Source organism: Panthera tigris, chromosome A1 (assembly GCF_018350195.1).
Source record: "Panthera tigris isolate Pti1 chromosome A1, P.tigris_Pti1_mat1.1, whole genome shotgun sequence".
In the NCBI taxonomy this organism is placed as follows: domain Eukaryota; kingdom Metazoa; phylum Chordata; class Mammalia; order Carnivora; family Felidae; genus Panthera; species Panthera tigris.
In genome coordinates, this window is record NC_056660.1 from 9,387,859 (window position 1) to 9,414,252 (window position 26,394).

General features: G+C 38.6%; 1 protein-coding gene and 1 pseudogene across 13 annotated transcripts in view; both read right to left on the reverse strand.

Moving 5' to 3' along the window:
• The window catches only part of KATNAL1 (katanin catalytic subunit A1 like 1), a 109,367-nt gene that overhangs the window by 73,738 nt on the left and 9,235 nt on the right, over positions 1 to 26,394 (reverse strand). For all 13 annotated transcript variants that reach the window (XR_006220065.1, XR_006220049.1, XR_006220030.1 and 10 more), the window contains 2 exons: positions 12,581 to 12,756; positions 10,428 to 10,588 (listed from right to left, as the gene is read on the reverse strand). Coding sequence is in view for 1 of the 13 variants with exons in the window: in XM_042992789.1 (XP_042848723.1) it covers positions 10,428 to 10,588; positions 12,581 to 12,742 (323 nt within the window). In the remaining 12 variants the exon portion in view is untranslated. The remainder of the gene's footprint in view (positions 1 to 10,427; positions 10,589 to 12,580; positions 12,757 to 26,394) is intronic.
• LOC102953550 lies at positions 13,667 to 14,220 on the reverse strand (annotated as a pseudogene).

Consider the following 26,394-nt stretch of genomic DNA (forward strand, 5'->3'; position numbering starts at 1 on the left):
TAACCCCACGAAGTAACCGTACCATTGATCCCCATTTTACAGAGAAGGAAAATGAGGGAAACGCTGAATGGCATGTCCTCACAGACACTGAGTGACAAAATTAGGATGAACCCTCAAAGTCTGACTAATTATCAAGCTCCCGGCAAAGGAAGCCACCTTCCTAGAATCTGATTTCCTAGAGCACAGGAATCTTCCTCTTATTCTTTGCATCCATAGTGCCTAGGACACCGTGGCTGCTGGGTACGTTGAGCTGGATCGGACAGAGAAGAAGAAGAGAGATGAGGACTAGCGAACAAGAGGCAGCCATAAGGGAAAGAGAAGAGGCCACAGTCAAAAAAGAAAAAGAAGAAGAAGAAAGGAATACTGTAATGTCACAGAAGTCCTATGAAGAAAGTTCCAAGGAAGAAAGATGGTAAACATTACCAAATGTTACAAAAGTTAAATACAGGAAGTCTTGAGACTTGTAGGCATTCGGTCATTAAATTAGGAAGTTATCTTCAAGAATTCAGTCCCAATATCGCAATGCTGGAGACCCAAGATCTCTAGTTATTCAGGAAAAGTGTGGCCATGAGAGACGAAACAGGCACAGTCCACATTCCAGTCTGCCAAGGGAGCAAAGGGGGGCAATGACAGCAGCTCAAGTGCAGCAAGGTGAAGATTTTTTTTTTTCGATAAAAATTGAAAAATCCTAATGTGGTAGGATTTCGTTTTGACTTACCACTATTTTGTGCCCATTCCTTAGTTTCCCTCTAATTAATTAAAATGTCTATCTTTCAGTTGTCTTTCCTGTAACATAAAAAAATGGTAGAAAAACCAAGTTTCTAGGTACTTATTGTAATACATATCTACAGTTCCAAAATAAAGACTTCAAATGGGTGACTAAGTTCTACAAAACAAGAGAAATGTCCCCTAGGGTAAACTTACATAAAAGAAATAAAATAATATGAAATAGCCAAACAAAATGACCTCCCACCCTCGGGATGCGTTCAATCAGAATTTAGACCCCGGAAAACATCTACTCCTTCTGTCCTCACTCTCAGATGATCTCGCTTGCTTTTTTTTTCCCTTCATCGAAATAACCAGAAGAGAATTTCCACAAATGCTCACCTCTCTACCTACACACTTCTCTACATCCATACCCTTGTGACAACGAGCCTTCCCTCCGGTTACCATGAATCAGCTGTCCATGCACCCCTGCCCTTGTACACTAGACCCCATCTCCCTGTCCACTCCGGAACACTGCCCAATACCATCCCCTCCCTCCCTGGCGTCATCAGTTTCCCCCTCCCCTGCAGCATTCTCGCCAGCCTACAAACACCCTGCCAGTCGTCTCCTCTCTAAAACAACAGATCTTGACTCTGCGTCTCCCCCAACTACCGCTCAACTTCTCTGCTCCCCTTCTCAGCATACACTCTTGGTTTTCAAATCCTCTCTTCCGGTTCTCTCCACCCACTCCGCTATTTGCTACCATTCCACGAAAAGTGTTCAGCACTTTTCACCAATGAGCTCTATGTCGCTAAATCTAATAAAATTTTCTTTTTAAATTTTTTTAATGTCTATTTATTATTCAGAGACAGAGAGAGACAGAGCATGAGCATGGGAGGGGCAGAGAGAGGGAGACACAGAATCCAAAGCAGGCTCCAGGCTCTGAGCTGCCAGCACAGAGCCTGACGTGGGGCTCAAACCCACAAACCGCGAGATCATGACCGGAGCCGAAGTCAGACGCTTAACCGACTGAGCCACCCAGGAACCCCTAAACATTTTTTTTATGTTTATTTATTTTTGAGAGAGACAGAGTGTGAACAGGAGAGGGGCAAAGAGAGAGGGAGACAGTATCCTAAGTAGGCTCCAGGCTCTGAGCTGTCAGCACAGAGCCCGACGAGAGGCTCAAACCCACGAACCTCAAGATCAGGACCTGAGCTGAAGTCGGAGGCTTAACCGACTGAGCCACTAATACAGTCCTCAATCCTTATCTTACTTGACCTACATGCAGAATTAGATAAAGCTGTTTATTAGAATCCTTAAACCCCAATTTCTCCTAAAAAAAAAATAGGGATGATAGGGGCAGCCTGGGTGGCTCAGTTGGTTGAGTGTCAGACTTTGGCTCAGGTCATGATCTCACATGACATTCATGAGTTCCAGCCCCGTGTCGGGCTCTCCACTGTCATTAAGAAGCCTACTTTGGATCCTCTGTCTTTGCATCTCCCCCACTCACACTCTGTCTCAAAAATAAATAATACAGCATTTAAAAAATATAGAGTTGATAATAATAGTATCTATTTTGGAGGGAGGTTGTAAGGATTAAGAAATAAATCCTGTAAAGAGTTTATTAGCACAGTACCTGGTTCACAATTAGGAACTCAATAAATGTCAGTTATTATGGTTAATCAACACTGCCAGCCACTAAAAATATTCTAGCTACTAAAAATAAAGTCCACTCCACACTCCAGAAACAGAATCTTGGAAGAAAATGGGACTCTAGAATGTTTTTTAAAAAGGGGTATAATCTCAACCTGCCAATCATATTAGACAAATAACCTATTCCACCATATAAAGAATGATCTTAAAATTTCCTTCTTAAAATTCCTTACTTGCTGATGATTTGTAAATAACTAACACTAACCCCAACCTCTCAAGTTCTGGTTCTCATTTCCAGTTCCAATATAAATAGCTTGGTCTAGATATTTAATTAACTGCTCCAGTTTTTCTCTCATTCTCTGTATTTCATTAATCACCAAATCCTGTCCATTCTACCTCACTAATGGCTCTCACAAAACCATATGCTTAAGAGGGCAAGGACGGACTGTGTCTGTTTCTGAATCCCACCCTACCCCCGGCACAGCACTGGCACCTGACACAGTACTTGGCATATAATAGGTGCCAGCATCCTGGCTCAAGCTTCCCAGGATGCCTGGATTATTTTCTCTTATTGGCTTTTTGAGGCCAAGGTCTGTATGCCTGTTACCTTTATACTTTTCACAAGGCCAAAGATCATGCCTAACATAGGGTGAATGCCCCTAAGATATACGCTGGATAGATCATGATAGAGTGTTTTTATTCCTAAGACTTCAAACCAATTTTACAAAACAATCTCATCATAATCTACATTTTACAGGGAGAAACATGAAGGTTGGAGAAATGAATGTAACTTGGAAGACTAGTCAATTAGTGGTGGAACTGCTAAACACACACACACACACACACACACACACACACACACACACACACACACCTTGCTCTCCTGCCTCTTAATCTCCGGAAAGTAACCGAGCCACAATCTGGATGAAACACCTACAAGGACGAGATGGTAGTTTACTCTCTATTGGTACTTGACCTTGGCCTTACTTGATCTTTTTCCACTGCAAATCAGGCTTTACAATGCTAGCAGTAACATAATCTATTTAGGTATCCAAAGAAACATAAAGCAACAACCCTAATACCAAGGCAATAAGAATTTCCTCTGTGCTGAAATTCTACAGAATAGCACAAATCGGATAAAAAAGAATTTTACTATTTCTGTGTACACAGAAACACATTACGCCATTTCCCTTGGTTCCAGATGAAACAACATTAAAGGGCCTATTAAGAGTTCTATTTTACCTGCGCAGAATGAGCCAAATGAATAATTTCAGGCTTGCGGATCCTATTCCTACTGACATCTATCCCAAAAGCTGCAACTTAAAAAGACGTAATGCATTTATTTTTTAAGTCGATTACAGAATAGGCTCTTGAATATACGCTACATCAAACATGGCTCCGATGCAGAAAGTCTCTTCCGTCGCTTCAGATCTCACCAGGAGGGGCCATTTGTAAACGGCCTCATTAAAAAGAATACACTACATAAACTTACGTGGAAAATGTTACAAATAATTTAATTAATACAAAATACCCTTTCACTCGGGACACGAAAAATGATCTGCAGGCTTCATCTCCCTGGAGTTTAGTTCTAATATTGCCACTGTCTCCTATCATGAACCATTTGTAGCTCAGCTGCCTCACATTTAGGGCAATGAATCTAATTCATTTTCAAAGATTGCTTTGATACATGCAAGCAGCTGCTGGTGATTTAAAACAGGGAATCATGATGGAACTCAGCAGACATATGACATATAAGGCATAACTTGAAATGATGCACAAACCACTGCCGGAAACCACAGTATAAGGATCACCTTAGCGTGCAGAAACAGGGATTAAGAAGTGTCAGAAGTGTGAGAAGTCCATTAAGTGAAAAGGACAGAACTACAAGCGGGGTTGCCAAATTTGTAGCTAATGCCAAACAGATCAGATGCATCCCAGAAACATTTTGTCCGAAACAAGATAAATTACATTCTCCTGTTGACTCACACTGTAATTCCAGTGTAGTGTTCCCATAGGGGAAAAAAAAAACAAACGTAACTATATTTAAAATATCAATAAGTATCTTCAACTTCTTTATTCTCTCACAATCTCTAATGAGAATCTAACCAAGTAGGTAATAGATGTATCTATGTACTAGGATATATTAAAACACACCCATAGATACCACTGAATACATGTAGGAAAGTAACACAGCAAAGCAGATATAAATAAGGTGAAAAGATTTAGACTCAAATCCTGGTTCTGCCACTTACTTATTCAGATGACTTTGGGAAAATAAACTCCATAAGCTTCAATTTCCTCAGCTGTGAATGGGGTTCATAATAATAAATTAGCAATAGTAATGTGAGCAAAGAATAACAGTAGCTACTTCGTGGAATTGTTGGAGGTTTCAATAAGATAATGCTTATAAAACATACAGTAAGTGACCATTAATTAGTTTTCATCCCTTCCCTGAAAATGATCACCCACTTCACAAGACTTGGACATTTACAAAATCATAACTTCTCTGCCAGAGTTATTCACGATGTTTCAGAAAACAAAGGATGTATGCAGAATGAGCAGGGACGAAATAAAGGAATTTTATAAAGAAGGTTATAATTTTTTAATTCTGTTATTCTTATTTATCTGAACAATATTGCAGTACTTTATTCCAGAATTGACCATTCGTTTTAATTACTCATTATATGTCAGTTACTTAGGCATTAAATTCTTTTAATTAATTCCATCAGGTAGAGATTCCCACTTTACATACAACAAAACTAACACTTGGAGAAATTAAATAACTCGCTCAAGGTCCTGAAGCAAGTGAGTGGCGGAAATGGAATTCAAACTCAGATCTCATGGATTTAACTCAAGTGCCTTCCCATTAAACCAAGAATATCTAAGGACTATACCCACTACTCACTATCTCTAGGTGAAAATTTCATTACGTTTTGTTGTATGTGACCTGTAGAAGAAACAAAACTGTAAAAGGAGGAAAATATTATACAACTCTAACCTCCCAAAACTTTAAACCCTAAACTTACAATCTTAGTATTTACTTATTTTATCAGCCCATGCACAATACTCAAAATTCTTTCACTGGTAGAACCTTGTGAAGTTATCAAAGTTTTCCCATTGTTGTTGATGATATACATGAGAATGGGAACCTGTTCCCCCCCAACCCACCACCACCCCCACCAACCCACCGCCACCCCCCCAACCCACCGCCACCCCCCCACCCCTCCCCCAAACAATATATAGTCTTGGATTTGTTTTTATTAAGGTTTTCTGGTCCATAAAAAAATCTTTATATATAATGGCTATATACAGGGAAAATTCTTTTTTAGTTTAGTATGGAGAAACGAGGTTCAGAGAAATACATTCTGGTCCATTCATCTGTCACTTTCATTAAGAATAAGGATTAAAAATAAATAAAATCTGTGTTATGGGCAGTTAACAGAGGATAAATAAAAGGAAACAGTGGGCTAATGATGTTTCTCTAATAAGAAGTTTTCAGTAAGTGTTCATCAATGGGAAATTACCAGCCACACTTTTTTATTCAGTTTGAGCCACAAATATTAGAGTTAATATCTGTGGCCACAGCTTTTTAAAATAAATCATGGTGCTCTAGCAATTTGGAACAGACATTTCCTATATTGTAAATTATTTCCAGGACCAGATGACTTCACTGGTAAATTCTACCAAACATTTAAAGAACAGTTAACACCAATCCTTCTGAAACTCTTCCAAAAAATCAAAAAGAGGGGACACTTCCAAACTCATTTTACAAGGCCAGCATTACCCTGATATCAAAGCCTGGTAAGAATACTACAAAAAAACTACAGACTGATATCCCTAATGAATACAAAAATTCTTAACAAAGTATTAGCAAAATATTCCTATTGAATATAAATTCAACAACACGTTAAAAGAATGATATACCCTGACCAAATGGGGTTTATCCCTGGGATATCAGGGTGGTTCAACATACACAACCCAATAAATGTGATACAACACATTAACAGAATGAAAAATAAAAATCGTATGATCATCTCAATAGATGCAAAAAAAAAAAAAAAAGCATGTGACAAAATAAAATAGTCTTTCATGATAAAAACCCTCCATAAATTGGGTACAGAAGGAACACACCTCAACGTAATAAAGGCCTTATACAATTAAGCCCACAACCAACATCATACTTAACAGTGAAAAATGGAAAATTTCTGCTGTACGATCAGAAACAAGACAAGACTGCCCACTCTCATCATTCTTACTCCTTGTAATACTAGAAGTCCTAGCTAGTGCAATTGGGCAAGACAAAAAAAATAAAAGGCATTCAAATCAGAAATGAAGAAGCAAAAGTTGTCATTATTTGCAGACAATATGATCTTATACATAAAAAATTCTAAAAGGCTCAATCAAAATTCTCTTAGAACCAATCAAGAAATTCAGTAAAGTTGCAGGATAGAAAGTCAACATACAGCAATCAGTGGTGTTTCTACAAACTAACACGGAAACATCTGAAAAAAGAAAGACAACGATCCCATTGACAACAGCATCAAAAACAATAAAATCTTTAGGAATAAATTTAATAACCAAGGAAGTGACGATCTGTACAATGAAAACTACAAAACTTTAATGAAAGAAACTGAAGAAAATACAAACAAGTGGAAAGCCACCCCATGTTTACGGACGGGAAGACTAACATTGTTAAAATGTCTATACTACCCAAAGCCATCTACACATTTAACACAATCCCTATCAAAATTCCAATAGCGTTTTTCACAACAATTGGGAAAAAATCTAAAATTTGTATGAAGCCAGAAAGACCACCAATAACCAAAGCAATCATGAGAAAGAACAAAGCCAGAGGCATCACACTTCTAGCTTCAAACTATACTACAAAGCTTTAGTAATTAAACAGTAGAGTACTGGGCGCCTGGGTAGCTCGGTCAGCTGAGCATCCAACTTCAGCTCAGGTCATGGTCTCACCGTCCGTGAGTGCAAGTCCCACATCAGGCTCTGCACTGCCAAGTGTGGAGCCTGCTCAGATTTCTTGCTCTCTCCTCTCTCTACCCCTCCCCTGCTTGCGCTTTCTCTCTCTTTCAAAATAAATAAATAAACTTGAAAAAAAACAAAAAAAAACAGTACACTACTGTCATAAAAACACATGCAAAGACTAATGGGACAGAACACAGAGTACAGAAATAAACCCTTGCATTTATGGTTAACTAATATTTGACAAGAGAACCAAGAATACTCAATGGGGAAAGAATAGTTTCTTCGACAAATGGTGTTGAGAAAGTTGTATAACCACAAGCAGAAAAATAAAATTGGACACCTATCTTATACCATTCACAAAAATGAAGTAAAACTAGATTTAAAAGACTTAAACATAAGATGTGATATTGTAAAACTCATAGAAGAAAACATGGAAAGACACTCCTCAACATTGGTCTTGGCAATGAGTTTTTGGATTGGACATCAAAAGCAAAAAGTCAAGTGAAACTACATCAAACTAAAAAGCTTCTACACAGAAAAAAAACAAGTCAAGAATGAAAAGGCAGCCTACTGAATGGGAAAAAATACTTGCAAACCATATATTGGGTAATGGGTTAATATTCAAAATACATAAAGAACTCATACAACTCAACAACAACAAAATCCAACTAAAAATGGGCAGAGGAACAAAAAAAAGTATTTTTCCAAATGAGACATCCAAAATGGCCGAGGGGTACAGAAAAAAAACGTTCATTACTACTAATTATCAAGAAAATGCAAATCAAAACCCCTATGAGATATCACCTCACACCTGTTGGAATGGCCCTCATCAAGAAGATAAAAGGCAAGTGTTGGCAAAAATGTGGAAAAAAGAGAACCTTTATTCACTGACAATGGGAATGCAAATTGGTTCAGCCACCGTGGAAAACAGTATGGAGGGTCTTTAAAAAAATTAAAAATAGATCTACCAAATGATCCATCCATTCCACTGCTGGGTACATATCCAAAGGAAATAAAAACAGGATATGGAAGAGATATATGCACTCCCATGTTGACTGCAGAATTACTCACAATAGCCAAGCTATGGAAACCATCTAAGTGTTTGCTTATGTAGTGGAATATTATTCAGCCATGAGAAAGGAGGAAATCTTGCCATCCATAGCAACATGGATGGACCTTGAGGGCATTATGCTAAGTGAGATAAGTCACACAGAAAAAGACAAACACTGTATGATATCACTTATACCTGGACTCTACAAAAACCAAAATTGTAACAACAGAGAGTTAAATACCAGGGGCTGAGAATTGGGAAGATGCTTAAGGGTACAAACTTGCAACCAGTAGATAAATAAGTCCTGGAAATCTAGCATACAGCATAGAGGTAATATACAACAATACTGTATTACAATTTTCGAAGGTGCTAAGAGACTAAATCTCAACCGTTCCCCCCCACACAGACAAACACAAAAGACAATTATGTGACACGATGGAGGTGGAAGCTAACGCTACCATGGTAATCAAACCGCCATATATATACATATCTCAAATCAACACATTGTACGCCTTAGCTTCTATAATGTTATATTTTAACATACCTAAATAAAGTTATTTTCAGCTTTTAGCTGTAAACTAGAAGTATATTTCTGAATTAATGCCTTTCAGAAAAAGACTAAGGTATTTTGTTACACATACATACATAAAATCTTCAAGTGCTGATCAATCAAAATGCCATTATTTCCTTTTTTGGGTATTTACTTTGGGACTTCCATGGTAACAGCCCTATGACTCCTGAAATGTTGACTCTGGAGAGATAAGGGTTGTCTTAATCCAAAGTACCTGAAAGTGGTTACATCTGCAAAAAGGGCTCTGTTGTTGCAGACTTTAGAGAAGAATCATCATCTAGTGTTTTGATGATGGGAATCATAAAATTATCTGTAAGTCTGTGGAAAAAACCCTGAAGGAGTAAATTAACCACTTTTCACAGTTTTTTAAATGCTTTTAGAAAATTCTGAGATCAACAAGTTAAACACATGATCACAGCTACTGACCGAAAGGAAACTTATTTTGTATGATGCAACACTCTGGTCACAACAGCACTTCACAATCTGAAAGCCAGAAAGACCTAAACTCAGATCCTGGTCTAGCTCAACTTATAGGTGAGGGTCTCTCAGGTCTCAATTTCCTCACTTGTGAAATTAGTGGAATTATTCATTCAATGTCGGTTGAATGCCTACTATGTATCGAACACTGTTTTTGCAACAGAAGTCTGTTGTTCATAATTCGTTTTGAGAAAATAAAAACATGGCCCTTGCCCTAGCAAAGCTCCTAATTTTGTGAAGAGACAAAGAAATGCAATGTGCTAACTGCTATGAACAAACTGCTGTGCTTGAGCAAACTGAGAAAGGCTGCAGAGAGAAAACACAGTTGAGCTGAGACTCGAACAATGAATATGAATTGCTCAGATGGGGATTATGGGAATCCCCTGAAGAAAACAAACTGGGCAAAGACAAAAAGACAGGAAAAAACAAGACTAGACGGGTTTAATGTAGATGATGCGTAGGCTGGGCACCAGGGAGATAAAATTTAGAGTATTATAGACCACACTGGGGAATCTGACCTTTAACTTTTAAGGAATGATAAGGTTCCTTCTACATTATGATTCTGGAAACTGGCTGCAGGCCCAACCAGATGAATCCAATCGGTCCACCATTTCATCTCAAGCTGTCAGAATCTTCTAAAGCAAAAAAAGTTTTAAAACAAAAAAGCCATCCAAGCTTTGATGCTGATAGGAAATCTAAAAGACCTCACTCACTTAACTGGTAAATTTTAGGACCAGCAGATTTCCATTGTTATGATTAGAGTAGTCAAACATTCTAAAAGCAAGATATATGACAAATGATTTACTTCTATTCTACATCAAATATAAACTCTATATAAACGGAGAGGTGTGAAAATTGTAAACAAGTATTAAATTTACATACCCCCAAAATATTTTCCATACTTTGTTTAAATAGAGCTTCACTCTCTTCATTCGGAATATCAGTTACCTGTAAAAGTACCCAAAGAGACTATAAAGTGCCATTTACCTGTGTTCTGCAGGTACAGGGGGCGGCCAAACAGCAGGATCTCTAAATGGCTCATCTTGACAGGACACAGGGAAATCTGGGGGCTTGTCAATTTTAAAACTTTCCAAAGTGCTGACGATACTTTTAACTTGTTCATATTCTTCCAGTAATTCCTGCCGAACCTTAAAAGGAAATAAGCTTTACGCTAGAAACTGTTTACGGTTTACACGAATGGCAAATAACAAACTGCTACTGAATGCAAGTTTTCTCAACATCAAAGTATGCAAAATGAATCATTAAAACCTTAAAAAAACAAAGAACCATGTAAACTAATATAGATAGAGGGCAGGAATTGGACTGAAAAAAGATATTATGCACCTTTTTGTAAGGGAAGTAGTCATGATTTTTTCAAAACGGAACTCTATTTCTACCAATGAATGTGATGACCATTAGTATAATTTAAAACAAGCAGTAAGGCAGTAACAAGGTAACCATTCCCCGAAATCTAAAATGTTATGCTAAATCCTTTTAATATATTTGTAAAATAGCTTCCAGAATACTATCGGCCAGAATTTTCACCAGCATTAGGAAATGCTAACTCCGAATATCACGAAGTATGAAATGCCTATTACGAGCATCTGAAAACCTGAAATGGTGTAATGCTAAGCATTACCCAGTTCCATTTTTTTTTTTTAAGTTTATTTATTTATTTTGAGAGAGAAAGAGAGAACGAGCATGGGAGGGGCAGAAAGAGACAGGGAAAGAGGATCCGAAGTGGGCTCTGTGCTGACAGCAGAGAGCCAGGTGTGGGGCTTGAACTCACTAACCGTGAGATCAAGACCTGAGCCGAAGTAGGACGCTTACCCGACTGAGTCACCCAGACGCCCCTCCAATTTTTATTTACATTCTCTTTCACCTAAAACCTGAATTCTTCTGGCCTTGTTTAAATTCTTTCAAGTGTTGGATAAAGTTCATTTTGAATTCAAAGGCAAGATTTTTTCCCGCATTTAAAAAACTTCACTGACTTCCTACTACATGGAACTTCTTGTGTTTTCAAACTTTGAGACCAAACTAATTTTCAAAGGCAAATAGATAATAGATTGAACATTATATTCATAAATTCCCTTTAACAATTCTAATTTGTTTTTTGACCAGAAAGTATACTTTACTGTAGAGAAAAGAAAAATCTAGATAAAATTCAACTGCTAATATATGCTATTATATACTCGGAGAAATAAAATTACAGAACCTAAGGGAAATGAACCATAAAAATAAATGAATAGAAATGGTCACTATTTAACACAATTAAGGAATTGTCAAAAATATTTCCGTGCTAGATTAATAAACCACTCTTGCCTGTGGCTACTGTGCAGGATAGAACACAACTACAAATTTCAACTGGAGTTAAAGCAAGTATATTGTTCTCACTCAGCATAATTTGGTAACACTTAAGTCAGAAAATAAGTCAAATTTACCCTGAAACCTTAGTGAAATATCAATTTCTGACATGGAAAAATTAGAAGAAACACTTGAAAGGCATTAGTACATTAAATAGAAACTTCAAAGAAATGCTTGACTTTGTACTTTTAATTTTAAAAGGATTTTAAGTTTTAAGACTAAGTGGGGAAATTCTAATTCAAGTTTTTATTAACTGTACTATTATATAATCAAGTTGTACAGTCAAGAGACACAGCAAATATATTAGCTTTATTAGATTATTGATTCCTTTGTATTTGTAGGGAGTCTTTCAAAATACTCTTTTAAGAAAGAGGAAACTTTCTTAAAGGAAAAGTTTTGTGAAATGGGTCAAAACTCCATGTAAAAATGAAAGGGAAGAGGGCGAGTAGAAATACCTTATATCAAAAATTTATAAACACACACAACTAGGTGACTGATCATGAAAATTAAAAAAATTACAAGTAGATTCCATGACAATTAAGTATCTTCAAAATATGCCTCATGAAAGATATTATCAAAAATATTCACCAGGCAAGACAAAATTATTCAGAGTACATTTTAAATACATTTCAGTATTCAGACAAACAAGAAACAACTATTTACAAAACCTCTAACTAATAGTCCAACGGTCTATACTCCAACTAACAGTCCTCCAACGGTCCAACTCTGGTCTCTCAAGTATAATAAACTATTACCCTCACCTGAGCGTGTCTTACCTGTTGCCATTTGCCTTTGACAGCCGGGTCTCTGACTGATTGGCAATGTCTCTGAATCTGCTGTATCACCCCCTGGTAATATACCATTGATGAGTCATAGTTTCCAAGAAGTGCAAATTCTCTTCCTTTCTTTGCATTGTCACAAATCTCAGCCAAATTCATCTTCTTGAAGAGAACTAAAGAGAACACATAAGGTCTTCTTTTAAGTTTTCAGCACCAACTTTAGAATATTTTTTCTTATTCTTTAAAATATCTGCTTAGGGGCGCCTGGGTGGCTCAGTCGGTTGAGCATCCGACTTTAGCTCAGGTCATAATCTCACGGATCGTGGGTTCCAGCCCCACATCCGGCACTGTGCTAACAGGAAAAAAAAAAAAAAAAATCAAATTAAAAAAAAAGTATCTGCTTAAAAGTACTTTCAAAGTCAAAATGGTTCTCTCATTCTTTGAGGTTATCTGAATGCATCTTATAATACTGAGCAGAGTTTCTAATTTTGGAAGCACAAAGGAGATCATAAAAGAACACCCAAGAAGATAACACAGAAATTACACAGCTCTGAACTACTGGTTTATGTTACAGGTACATAAATTGCACACTAGTTTTCCTTGCTCGTTTATAATTACCACAAGCTGTAACTACAATAAAGATGAGTTTGATTTTATTCAATTTATTTTTGACGATGTAGAAACATATAACTGCAGACATTAGTTCTCCCTAAAACATTTTGGCCCCCCCAAACAAAAGGTCATACTTTCTTTTTCTTTTTGGAAAGACAAAATGTTTTATTTTAAAACACTGGGAAAGCTATTGAAAAGACAAATATCCATTATATAACCATGAACATTAAATATCTGGAAACTGTCAATCTTCGAAAAGGGGGTAGGCACTTCCAAAGAGCTAAATATTGCAAATTATTCTACCGTATGTCTTCTCTATTATCAACAGTACTTGATGTGATGTAAAATACCAATAAGACTCGACTAATTATTCAGTCTCCATCTTGGGGTTCAATTCAATTACCCAAGTAAAAGATTTGTCCAAGATGTTCCTGTCACAAGAAACTTCTGGGTGAATTTCAAAAAGATTCACTAAAGGATCTTCCTTTGTTTATTACTATACTGTTGATTACTGCCCACTACAGACGCTGGTTCTAGGCCAGCCCAAGGGTCTTCAAGCATTGAAGGCTTGAAATAACTTTCCAACTCATTAGACATTCTTTTTTCTCTACCACGATCCAAATGGTGTAGATGTCCTTGGAGAACCCTGGGGGTGAGGCTGCTGCTCTCCTGGGGAGTAGCCAAATTGCTGCTGGGACCCCGCGGGGTACTTGGAATAAGGAGTGAGGGCAGCTGCCAGGGGACGCCAGGGAATGGAGACCCAAATCAGCCTCCCCCCCCCCACCCCCCCAAGCTGCCTGCTCCCTTTGGGCCTTGATCCTTGAGCGGGGCAGAACGGTGGCGTGTGTTGCGGATTCTCGTAGGGTCCCGGGGGGAGGGCGGCCGCGGTTGGCCTCCAACCGGGGTAACCCGGAAACTGTTCAAGCTACCCCAACCTCCTACACCCACGCCAGGGTAGGGAGCAGTCGGGGTCAAAAATTCTGTCGGTGCATGTCAGGAGACGACGATGAAGACCTCACTGCCATGCTCTCCCCCAAAAAGTCACACTTACGGAAGACATTTTAAAGGAACAGCTTGTAGTGTGGTCCATGCATCCTTTATGTGTATTTAATTGTCCCATACAACTGAAATCTAAGCAAACACCTGTGAATGAAACTACCTGAGCCCCTTTTGCTCCTCAAATTGTAATCTTCTATGATCTCCTCATTCTCTATAGCTTCCTGTCTGTGCAAATAACTATCATTTTTCTTTCCCCTTCTACAGATGCTAGGAAGAACATCGTCTGACCTTCCGGTTTCTACCAAAGCTCTCTGGCCCGGTAATTCTAGCTTTTCTTCCTGGCTTCCCAAAAGTCTCCCAGAATCATCCAAAGGCTCCAAATGCCAAGACACTTGCCACTAAAGACTACAAATTGGGGGGAGTTCAGAGATATAGACGAACGGCATCCTGGAGGAGTCCAAATTGCCCTGCTTATTTCCCAGAACAGTAAGCCAAAGGATACACTTAGTAGAGAACATCAAAGTATTTCTCCACGCCTTTCTGAGGCAATTAAATTCTGGTGTAAGCTTAGCTTTCTCTCTACGTCTTATCTATTCTTAAGGAGCTCAAAAACCCTTCCTCAAAATTAAGCACATCTAGTTCTAGGCATTTCAACGGACTCCGGTACATTCTTAAAAATAAAGCTGTTTCCTTTATGTGTTTTGATTATTAGTCCCTTCCCCCAGCATAAGTTCCTTGAAGGCAGCATCTGTGTTACTTTAGAATTACACCACAACAAAAGGTACACTAGCTTTGCACAGTTAGAAACTTCAGCATTTAACAGATCTACCCACAGAACACAGGGCAACCGGGCAAAGCCTCTTCTTCAAACTACAACATTACCACAAAGCAATAAGATCTCATACTGAATGAGCTGTAATTAGTAAGTCCGGTAAGGGAAAAAAAAAAAAAAAACTGTTCCATATATTATTTTCTTTTAAAAGCATTAATTCTGCTAATATGTGCTGTCACACAACTATGCAGGATAAAAATATCTTCATGTAGGGGCCGCCTGGGTGGCTCAGCTCAGGTCATGATCTCATGGTCGTGAGATAGAGCCCCATGATTCTCTCTACTTCTGTTCTCCCTACTCCCGAATGCTCGCTCTCTCTCTCGCTCTCTCTCTCAAAATAAAAACCAGTATCTTGATGTAAAGCAGGGGTCAGCAAACTCTTTGTATAAAGAATCAGACAGTAAACATTTTAGGTTATAGTGATAACCGTTGAGTGCAACTTGCTATAAAACCAGTCTCCTAGTAAGAATGAAGTTCTTTCGGGGGGATAATATTTCACTTAGTTGAGATTCAAAATTAGCGTTCCCTATAATCAAAATCAACTGCAAACGTTCATATGCTAATGCTACTTTTTAAATAAGAATGTATGTATTTCATGTTTGAAAGTGTCTTTTTACCCTGAAAGGTGCCGGGCCGTCACATACACACGATTTCAATTCAGCATATTCATTGTTTGGGAGATATCTACAGACTTAAATCTTCTCTTAATATTTGTCTTTCATCTTTCAGTATGTCCTTCCACCGCAGATCAATCACCTCCAATCGGAGGTTAAGGTGGGTGCAAATGCCTCAACCACACAACGAAACGGATTTTGTAATAGGGTCGTTTCCTTTGCACTCACATCAGAGTCTGAGACCGAGCTCAGAAAATACGTCTACTGCAATCCTGAGTGGGAACGGCGACTTCGTTTTCTTTACCTTAACTTCTGACGGCCTGCAAAGCTATCTAAAACAGCTTCATGTTATTTGTGATTCAAACAACATTCGTTGGCATCGAAATCACTTTTCATTTTGCATATAAGCACGGTTTGGCTTATAATTTTAGGTTGAATACTTTAAGAAACATGACCAAGTCTGCAGCAAAAACTGACTCCCAAAGCCATTCGGTGTTCAAGCACAGTGGTTGAGAGCAGTTCTTCTCATTCGGAAAGATCTCAAATCAGCCCAAACCTCAAAAGACTGGAATAGAATTTTACTGTTACTACTAGGCCACTGAACCGCAATGTGGTGGGGCAAGTCCGGGTTTTCGGCTTCTACTTCTGATCAAAATTCACGCAGCTAACAATGACTACGTCCACAGGAGCAACACGACCAGTTCTGTATTTCATGCGACACTCAAATGTCCTCTGCAAAATACCTGCTGATAAATACAATAAATAACCCTATATTTTAGCCACTTTACATTTCCACACTTTCGTAAATTTGCTCACCAAGCCGTTTTCTGTTAAGAGACATATTTTTGCTTCCATCAATTGTAACGCATCTTAACCGATCCCACCTCTCGGGTCATACAAAATTAGTGTTTTCTGAACTCTTTGTAAATATTTTTGTCAGCAGTTATTCCATGAGCACTATCATTGAAACTAATTCTTCAAAAACTTCAAGCTTAGACTTGACTTCTTGAATAACAATAACTGAGCTGTGTTGGTAACCTCTGCCAATCCGCAAAAGCCAGGGAAAACCACGCGAAATCATTCGCTTTGTTTTTTAATTGATTACTAATGTTCTCAACCCTTGCAGCAACTGTTCTTGCCAAAAGGCTAATAGCTTTAAACAAGTTTATTCTCTCCAGACACATTTCTTTGGCTACTACAATCAAAGGCGATTTAGTTAAGGCACCATCAGTAGTAAATGACTTCCTTACTTGACTAACAAATGAAATACTCGGAAACTGAATCTGGGCACAGTCTGATTTTCATTTTTAATAATTCTGTGAAGAAATTCTGCTGTGGCTAAGATATTCCTTTTTCAATTTTCTAATTTTTCTGGCCATTGTTTTCCTGTGAGTTGGGAATACTGTGATGACTGATTAGTCTGGTAATGTCAGCATATACTGTATTTCCTTAGCACAGCTATAGTCTCACCGCATAATAATCAATGCTTTGTCATCTAATTTGATAATCTATACTCCAGTGTACTTTAGAAGTCTAACATGTTGGAGCACCTGGGTGGCTTAGCCAGTTGAGCGTCTGACTCTTAATTTCGGCTCAGGTCATGATCTCACGGGACTCCACGGGTTGTGGGATCAAGCCTCACATCGCTGAGCTTAGGATTCTCCCTCTTTCTCCCTCTGCCCCTCTTCCCCATTTGTGCATGCTCTCACTCTCTCTAAAATAAAAAATTAAAATTAAAAAAAAATAATAATAATAATAGGGGCACCTGGGTGGTCCAGTAGGTTAATTAAGTGTCTGACTTCAGCTCAGGTCATGATCTCACAGTTCGTGGGTTCAAACCCAACATCCGGCTCTGTGCTGACAGCTCGGAGCCTGGAGCCTGCTTTGGATTCTGTGTCTCCCTCTCTGCCCCTCCCCTGCTCGCACTCTTGTCTCTCTCTCTCTCTCTCTCTCTCTCTCTCAAATAAACATTAAAAAAAATTTTTTTTTAGTAAAAATAAAAGTATAACTTGTCAAGTCCATTTTTCTCATCTTTTGTTTCAACATGATGGGTACGTGCTGATAATAAAGTAGAATGTCATAGTACAATGATATACAAGCTACTTGAAACGGTGATTATAGTGCACCCAAGTAGTGCAAAACAGTGAGAATGTCACAAAATCTCAGTCCCAATGACTCAAGCTCACAAAAGCAGCCATAAAGAATATGTAAACAAGCGTGTGTGCCTGTGTTCAAATAGACCTTTATTTATGGACACTGATAACAGAATTTCATTTAATTTCCACACGTCACAAAACAGTATTCTTCTTTTGACTTTTTTAACCATTAAAAAAATGCAAAAACCGTTCTCAGTTCATAAGCCATTCAAAGACAAGTGGCAGTCTGGATATGGCCCCTAGATTGTACTTTGCTGAGTCCTGCTTTCCACTTCTATCTTAAGAATCCAGAAAAATACAAGCAAATTAAACAGCAAGGAAGTAAAAGAGCATAATAAAGTTAAGAGCAGAAATCAATAAGCTAGAAATAGAAGAATAAAAAAGTTTCAGTGGAGCCAAGCTGGTTCTTCAGAAGTACCATCATAATGAATATATCTCTAGTGATATTGACCGAGAAAGGGAGAGAGAAAACAAGATTAACAAAATCAGAAATAACGGAGGGGCTAGCACTACAAACTTTAGAGATATTAAAAGGCAAACGAGGGCTTAATAAAATATGCAAATGCTACACAAAATACCAAAGCTTACTCAAGAAGAAACAGAGTGATTAATCTGAATAGTCCTATATCAACCAGTGATACTCAATTTGAAATTTAAAATCTTCCCCCACAAAACAAACAAAAAACCCCTCCAGATCCAAATGGCTTCACTAGTGAATTCTCCCAAAGCATTAAAGGAAAAAATAAAACCAATTCTAAACAAATTCTCAGAAAAAAGAAAAGGCGTGGGGCGCCTGGGTGACCCAGTTGGTTGAGCATCCAACTCTTGATTTCAGCTCGGGTCATGATCCCAGGGTCATGGGATCAAACCCCTCATTGAGCTTCACGCTGAGCAAGGAGCCTGATGTGTAAGATTCTCTCTCTCCCTCTGCCTCTCTTCCCCGCTCATGCTCTCTCTAAAATAAAAAAAAAAAAACAAAAATAAATTTTAAAAGGAAAGAAAGAAAAAAGAAGAGGCAGAAAAACTTCCAACTCCTACTTTAAGGGCAGCATTATCCTGATAGCAAAACTAAACATTATAAGAAAAGAAATTTACATAGCAATATCCTTCAGAAACACAAATACAAAAATCTTTAAATTTTAGGTAGTCAAATGCAGTAATACATAAAAAGGATAATGCATGATGACCAAAGAAGGGTCAATACCAAAAATTCAAGATGGTTTATATTAAAAACCAATCAACAGGATTTTAAGAGACTAGAAATGAAATGTATGATCATCTCAATAGAGGCATAAAAAGCTCTGACAAAAAATCAACACCATTCATAAGAACTTTTAGCAAACTAAGAAGAGAATTTCCTCAGCCCAATAGAGTATTCACGAAATCCTTACATCTAAAATCATATTTATTGTGAAAGACTAAACGCTCTCCCCAAAGATCAAGAAATAACAAGCCCGGTATATTTGCTCTCATTCCTTCTATTCTACATTAGAACTAGAGGTTCTAACCACTGCAATAGGCAGGAAAAAAAAAATAAAAGGCATACAGATTGGAAAAGAAGTAAAGTTGCTTTTATTCATATACAACCTGATTATTAATGGAGAAAATCCTAGGGAATCTACAACAGCTACCAGAATTAGTGAGTTTTGTAACTCAAAATTTATTTTGTAACTCAGAAGTTATTATGTTGCAGGACACAAGGTCAATATAAAAATATCAATTGCATTTCTACATACTAACAATAATTGAAAACAAAAGTTAAAAAACAAAATCACCAAAAAACATGAAATATTCAGGGATAAATTTAAGAAAATACATTCAAGAATGTAACATGGAAAACTACCAAATATTGCTAAGAGAAGTTAAGGATGACCTACATTAATGGACATATGTATGTTCACACATTAATGAACTGAAACGTTCGATGTAGGTAAGATGTCAATTCTCTTGAAAGTGAGCCATAGTCAATACAATCACCATCAAAATTCCAGCAGCCTTTCTTGTAAAAACTGACAAGCTGATTTCAAAATTTACGTGGAAATACAAAGGGCAGAGAATAGCCAAAACGGGTTCGCAAAAGAGTAACGTAAGACAACTTATACCGTCTGTTTCCAAGATTTACTATAAAGTTGCAGCAATGAAGACAGTGTGGGATTGGCATACAGACAGACTCACAGACCAATGGAACAAATTAGGCAGTCCAGAAAAAGATCCATACATATATGGCCAATTAATTTCTGACAAAGTTCTCAAGGCAAGTCAACAAGGACCAATTTTTTTTTCGAAAAGGGGTGCTGAAACAACCAGATATCCATATGCAAAAGGAACCTGAACCTCCACTCTTATCTCACATCATATACAAAAATCATCTCAAAATGAATTGATGACCTAAACATAAGTTAAAACTATAAAACTTTCAGAAGACAACCCAACCCAAGGTATGGAGGGGGGAGGGGGCACCAGGTCCTCAAGCCCCAGTTCCCACAGGGCATAATGAGTCAGCTGACATCTTTATGTACAGTAGGTTGCATTACCGGAGAATCCTCAGTTAGGGAACCCAATCTATTATATTGAACAGCATATGCAGGTCTTGTTCCAAAGGAAGATCTTCTTTCCTCCAGGCTATAAGCAAGCCCAACCTTTGCTCTGGAGGAAGACACAATATCTACTTTTCAAGGCTGTTCAACTTCGTATCAGCTTTCAACCTGGGGAGCCCCCTTGCCTCTTCTATGTTGAATCTTTTGTGTGTGCGTCTATCACATGTCTTTCTCTTTCTTGGTTTACTCCCTTACTTTTATAAAGCACATTTTCTTTCCATAGATGGGAGGTAGAGTTTTTGAGATTTTATTCTACCTTTATTCTACCCTCACACGTTTGTCATAGTTTGATTAGCTACTGAACTCTAGCTTGGAAATAATTTTCCTTCAGAATTTTGAAGGCACTGCTTTATTGCCGTCTAGGCTTCAATTAAGTTGGGAAGACTGAAGTCATTCAAATTCCTGACCCTTTGTAGATCACCTGTTTTTTCCCCTTTCTGCAAGTCTGCAGGATCTTCTCCTTGATCCAAGCTTTCTAAAATTGTTGATGATGTATTTGAAATGGGTCTACGTGGGGGAAAGATCCAACATGGTGGAGAAACAGGAGACCCACAGTTCCCTTGTCCCTCAAACACAGCAGTGTCGAGGCCAAAGGACTTTGAATTCCAAGAGTCCGGGCTGCAGAGTGGCAGAGACACTGGGACAACCTGGCGGGCCACAGGTGTGTGACTGTGAACTGGGAGAGAGAAAAGGGGTGCGTAGGCCGGAAGGGGAGGGATCCCCTTCTGCAGAGTAACGAAAGGAAGAGAAAGAGAGGCTGTGAAAGTGTAGGGCTGTATCTGGACAAGAGAATTACCATGGACCAGGGATGGAGAAGGATCCAATCTCTAACTGTGGGGCGTTCTCCAGACTGGGCCAGCTGCCCAGTTTGCACACCTGGGGAGGAGGGGAGCCTGCCCCTGGCTCGGTAACTAGTTCAGAGCTGCAGTCCACAGTAGGAGAAAGCAATCCCTCTCTGGAGTGCTGTGGGAAGAAGGAATGTAACCATCCAAAGGACAAAGACTGCCTGCGACCGCCAGCCAGAGGCCATATATTGGCGGAACCGGGGCACTCGGAGAGAGCCCCTTGAGGACATCGGGGGTTTCAATCCCGGCTGAGCACCAGGGAGGCGCGGGAGTCGGCAGAGAGGGACAAACTGCCTCGTTCGCCCCGCGGCCCAGTGAGGCTGGCCGGGACACCGGTCGGGGGAGGAAAGACTGAGGGGTCGCCATTTTTCTCCCCACCACCAACAGGGTGGGGCTTCAGGGAAGGGACAGCGGGTCCAGAGGGGAGGCGGTACCCCCTACACCAAGCCACGCCCCTCCACGCCGGGTAACTGCGTATCCACCGGAGATTGACGCCGACCAACCAGACAGCCCCCCCCCTCCAGACAAGGCACCCAGCGGTTTTGCATTTTCTGATTTAATTCTTGGACAGTTCTTCTTACATACATTTGTTTTTCTTTCTTTTCTCCTTATTTCTTCCTCCTCTAGTCTGGTTATTCTGGTTGTTGGTTTGTTTAAGCAGATATATGTAATCTATTCTCTTTATACCTGTTCTATATCGCCTTATTTTCCTCTCTCTCTCTCTCTCTCTCTCTGGATTCAGCCATATAGTTTCTCTGCCTGGTCAATTTTCTTTTCTTTCTTTTTTTCCCGCCCGTCATTTCTCTTTGTATGGGATAAGACCTCTTCCACCAACACTGCTCCCGCCACCACCCCCCCCCCATTGGTTTGTTGTTGTTGTTTGTTTGTTTGTTTTTCTCCAGGGCTACTTTAATGAACGAATCAAAGCACACCTGGTGGAGGGTCCCAAACATCACTACGAATAGGGAAATAAAGCAACCAGAATCCCAACAACAGAGAACAAGCAACACACTCCAAAAAAACACCTCCTGAAGGGCCAGGCCCAGGACAGCGTATGACCCCCCTTTAATACACTAGTGCTCGCAGGTGCAGGACACATAACAAGCTTTTAAAACACATAAGGGACAGAAAACTAGCCAAAATGATGAAATGGAAGAATTCTCCTCAAAAGAAAATTCCAGGAAGAAATGACAGCTAAAGAATTGATCAAAACAGACATAAACAATATATCTGATCAAGTACTTAGAATAATAGTCATAAGATTAATTGCTGGGCTTGAAAAAAGCATAGAAGACAGCAGAAAATCTATTGCTGCAGAGATCAAGGAACTAAAAAATAGTCATGATGAATTAAAAATGTTGTCAATGAGGTGCAAAATAAACTAGAGGCAATGGCAGTGAGGATTGAAGAGGCAGAAGGGAAAATAAATAAGTGAAATAGAAGATAAAATTATGGAAAAAGATGAACCTGAGAAGAAGAGAGATAAAAAAAATTCTAGGCCACGAGGGAGGAATTAGAGAACTAAGTGATTCAATGAAATGTAGTAATATCCTTATCACAGGAATTCCAGAAGAGAGAAAGGGGTCGAAGGTGTACTCGAACAAATCATAGTCGAGAACTTCCCTAATTTGGGGAAGGAAACAGACATTGAACTCCAGGAGGCACAGAGAACTCCCTTCTGATGTAACAGGAATTGATCTTCTGCACAACATACCATAGTGAAACTGGCAAAATACAAAGATAAAGAGAGAATTCTGAAAGCAGCTAGGGACAAAAAGGTCTTAATCTACAAGGGTAGACATGTAAGGGTAGTAGCCAAGCTATCTACTGAAACGTGGCAGGCCAGAAGGGAGTGGCAAGAAATAGTCAATGTGCTGAATAGGAAAAATGTGCAGCCAAAAATCCTTTACCCAGTAAGGCTGTCATTCAGAATAGAAAGAGAGATAAAAGGGGCGCCTGGGTAGCTCAGTCGGTTGGGCATCCGACTTCGGCTCAGGTCACGATCTCATGGTTTGTGGGTTTGGGCCCCGCGTCGAGCTCCGTGCTGACAGCTCGGAGCCTGCTGCCTGCTGCGGATTCTGTGTCTCCCTCTCTCTCAGGGGTAGGTAAACATTAAAAAAAAAAAAAAAAAAGTAAAAAAAAAAAGAAAGAAAGAAAGATAAAGGTTTTCCCAGACAAACAAAAACTGACGGAGTTCATCACCACTAAACCAGCCCTACAAGAGATCCTAAGGGAGACTCTGTGGTGGAATGTTGCAAAGATCACAAAGGACCAGAGACATCACTACAAGCATGAAACCTACAGATAACACAATGACACTACGTCCATATCTGAATAAGTCTATATATGACACTAAGTCCACCGAATATAAATGGACTAAATGCTCCAATAAAAAGACACAGGGTATCAGAATGGATAAAAAAAACAAGACCTATCTATTTGCTGTCTACAAGACACTCATTTTAAACCTGAGGACACCTTCAGATTGAAAGTGAGGGGATGGAGAACCATCTACCATGCTACTGAAAGTCAAAAGAAAGCTGGAGTAGCCATACATATATCAGACAAACTAGATTTTAAACTGAAGGCTGTAACAAGAGATGAAAAAGGACATTATATCATAATTATGGGATCTATCCATCAAGAAGAACTAATAATTATAAACGTTTATGCAACCAATTTGGAAGCACCCAAATATATAAAATAATCACCAACATGAGCAATCTTATGTGGTAATTGCAGGGAACCTTAATACTCCACTTACAACAATGGACAGATCATCTAGGCAGAAAATCAATAAATCAAAAATGGCCCTGAATGATACACTGGACCAGATGGACTTGACAGATATATTCAGAACTTTTCATCCAAAAGCAGCAGAATACACATTCTTCTCAAGTGTACATGGAACATTCTCCAAGATAGATCACATACTGGGTCACAAAACAGCCGATAAATATAAAAGAACTGAGATCATACCATGCACATTTTCATATCACAATGCTATGAAACCGAAAATCAACCACAGGAAAAAGTCTGGAAAACCTACAAATGCATGGAAGTTAAAGAACATCCAACCAAAGAATAAATGGGTCAACCAGGCAATTAAAGAAGAAATTAAAAAATATTTGGAAACAAATGAAAATGAAAACACGACAATCCAAACCCTTTGGGATGGAGCAAAGGCAGTCCTAAGAGGAAAATGCATTGCAATCCAGGCCTATCTTAAGAAACAAGAAAAATCCCAAATACAAAACGTAACACAACACCTAAAGGAACCAGAAGAACAGCAAAAAAAAAAAAAACAAAAAAACAACAACAACAACAAAAACCAAGGCCAGCAGAAGAAGAGAAATAATAAAGATTAGAGCAGAAATAAACAATACAGAATCAAATAAAACATAGAACAGATCAATGAAACTAAGAGCTGGTTTTTGGAAAAAGTAAACAAAATGGATACGCCCCTGGCCAGACTTCTCAAAAAGAAAAGAGGACCCACATAGATAAAATCATGAATGAATTTGGACTTATCACAACCAATCCCTCAGAAATATAAACATTTATCAGAGCATACTATGAAAAATTTTATGCCAACAACCTGGACAGCCTGGAAGAAATGGACAAATTCCTAGCCACCCACACGCTACCAAAACTCAAACAGGAAGAAATAGAAAATTTAATAGACCCATAACTAGTGAAGAAACTGAATCAGTTATCAAAAATCTCCCAACCAATAAAAGTCCTGGGCCAGATAGCTTCCCAGGGGAATTCTACCTGAGATTTAAAGCAGAGTTAATACCTATCCTTCTCAAGCTGTTCCAAAAAATAGAAACGGAAGTTAAGTTTCCAAATTCATCTTATGAAGCCAGCATTACCTTGATTCCCAAACCAGAGACCCCACAAAAAAGGAGAATTAAGGCCAATATCCCTGATGAACATGGATGCAAAAATTCTCAACAAGATACTAGCAAATCGAATTCAACATCATATAAAAAGAATTAATGGGGCACCTAGTGGCCCAGTCGGTTAAGCGTCAGGCTTCGGCTCAGGTCATGATCTTGTGGTTCCTGAGTTCAAGCCCCATGTCAGGCTCTATGCTGACAGCTCAGAGCCTGGAGCCTGCTTCAGATTCTGTGTGTGTCTCTCTCTCTGCCCATCCCCTGCTCGCACTCTGTCTCTTTCTCTCTCAAAAATAAATAAACATCAAAAAAAAATTTTTTTTAAGAATTATTCATCATGATCAAATGGGATTCATTCCAGGGCTGCAAAGCTGGTTCAGTATTCACAAATCAACCGATGTGATACATCACATTAACAAAAGAAAGGATAAGAACCATATTATCCTGTCAATAGATGTAGAAAAAGCATTTGACAAAATACAGCATACTTTCTTACTAAAAACCCTCAAGAAATTCAGGATAGAAAGAACATACCTAAAACCATAAAAATCATATATGAAAAGCCCACAGCTAATATCATTCTCAATGGGGAAAAACTGAGAGTTTTCCCCCTGAGATCAGGAACACAAAAGGGATGTCCACTCTCACCACTGTTGTTTAACATCGTGTTTGAAGTCATACCTCAGCAATCAGACAACAAGATGAAATAAAAGGCATCAAAATTGGCAAAGAAAAGTCAAACTTTCACTTTTTGCAGACAACATGATACTCTACATGGAAAACCCAAAGGACTCCACCAAAAGTCTGCTAGAACTGATACATGAATTCAGCAAAGTCGAAGGATACAAAATCAATGTACAGAAATCAGTTGCATTTCTATACACCAATAATGAAGCAACAGAAAGAGAAATCTAGAAGTCGATCCCATTTACAATTGCACCAAGAACCATAAAATACCTAGGAATAAACCTAACCAAAGACATAAAAGATCTGTATTGTGAAAACTATAGAAAACCCTTATGAAGGAAATTGAAGGAGACACAAAGAAATGGAAAAACATTCCATGCTCATGGATTGGAAGAATAAATATTGTTAAAATGTCAATACTATACAAAGCAATCTACACATTCGATGCAATCCCAATCAAAATTGCACCGACATTCTTCTCAAAGCTAGAATAAACAATCCTAAAATTTGTATGGAACCACAAAAGACCCTGAATAGCCAAAGTAATGTTGAAAAAGAAAACCAAAGCAG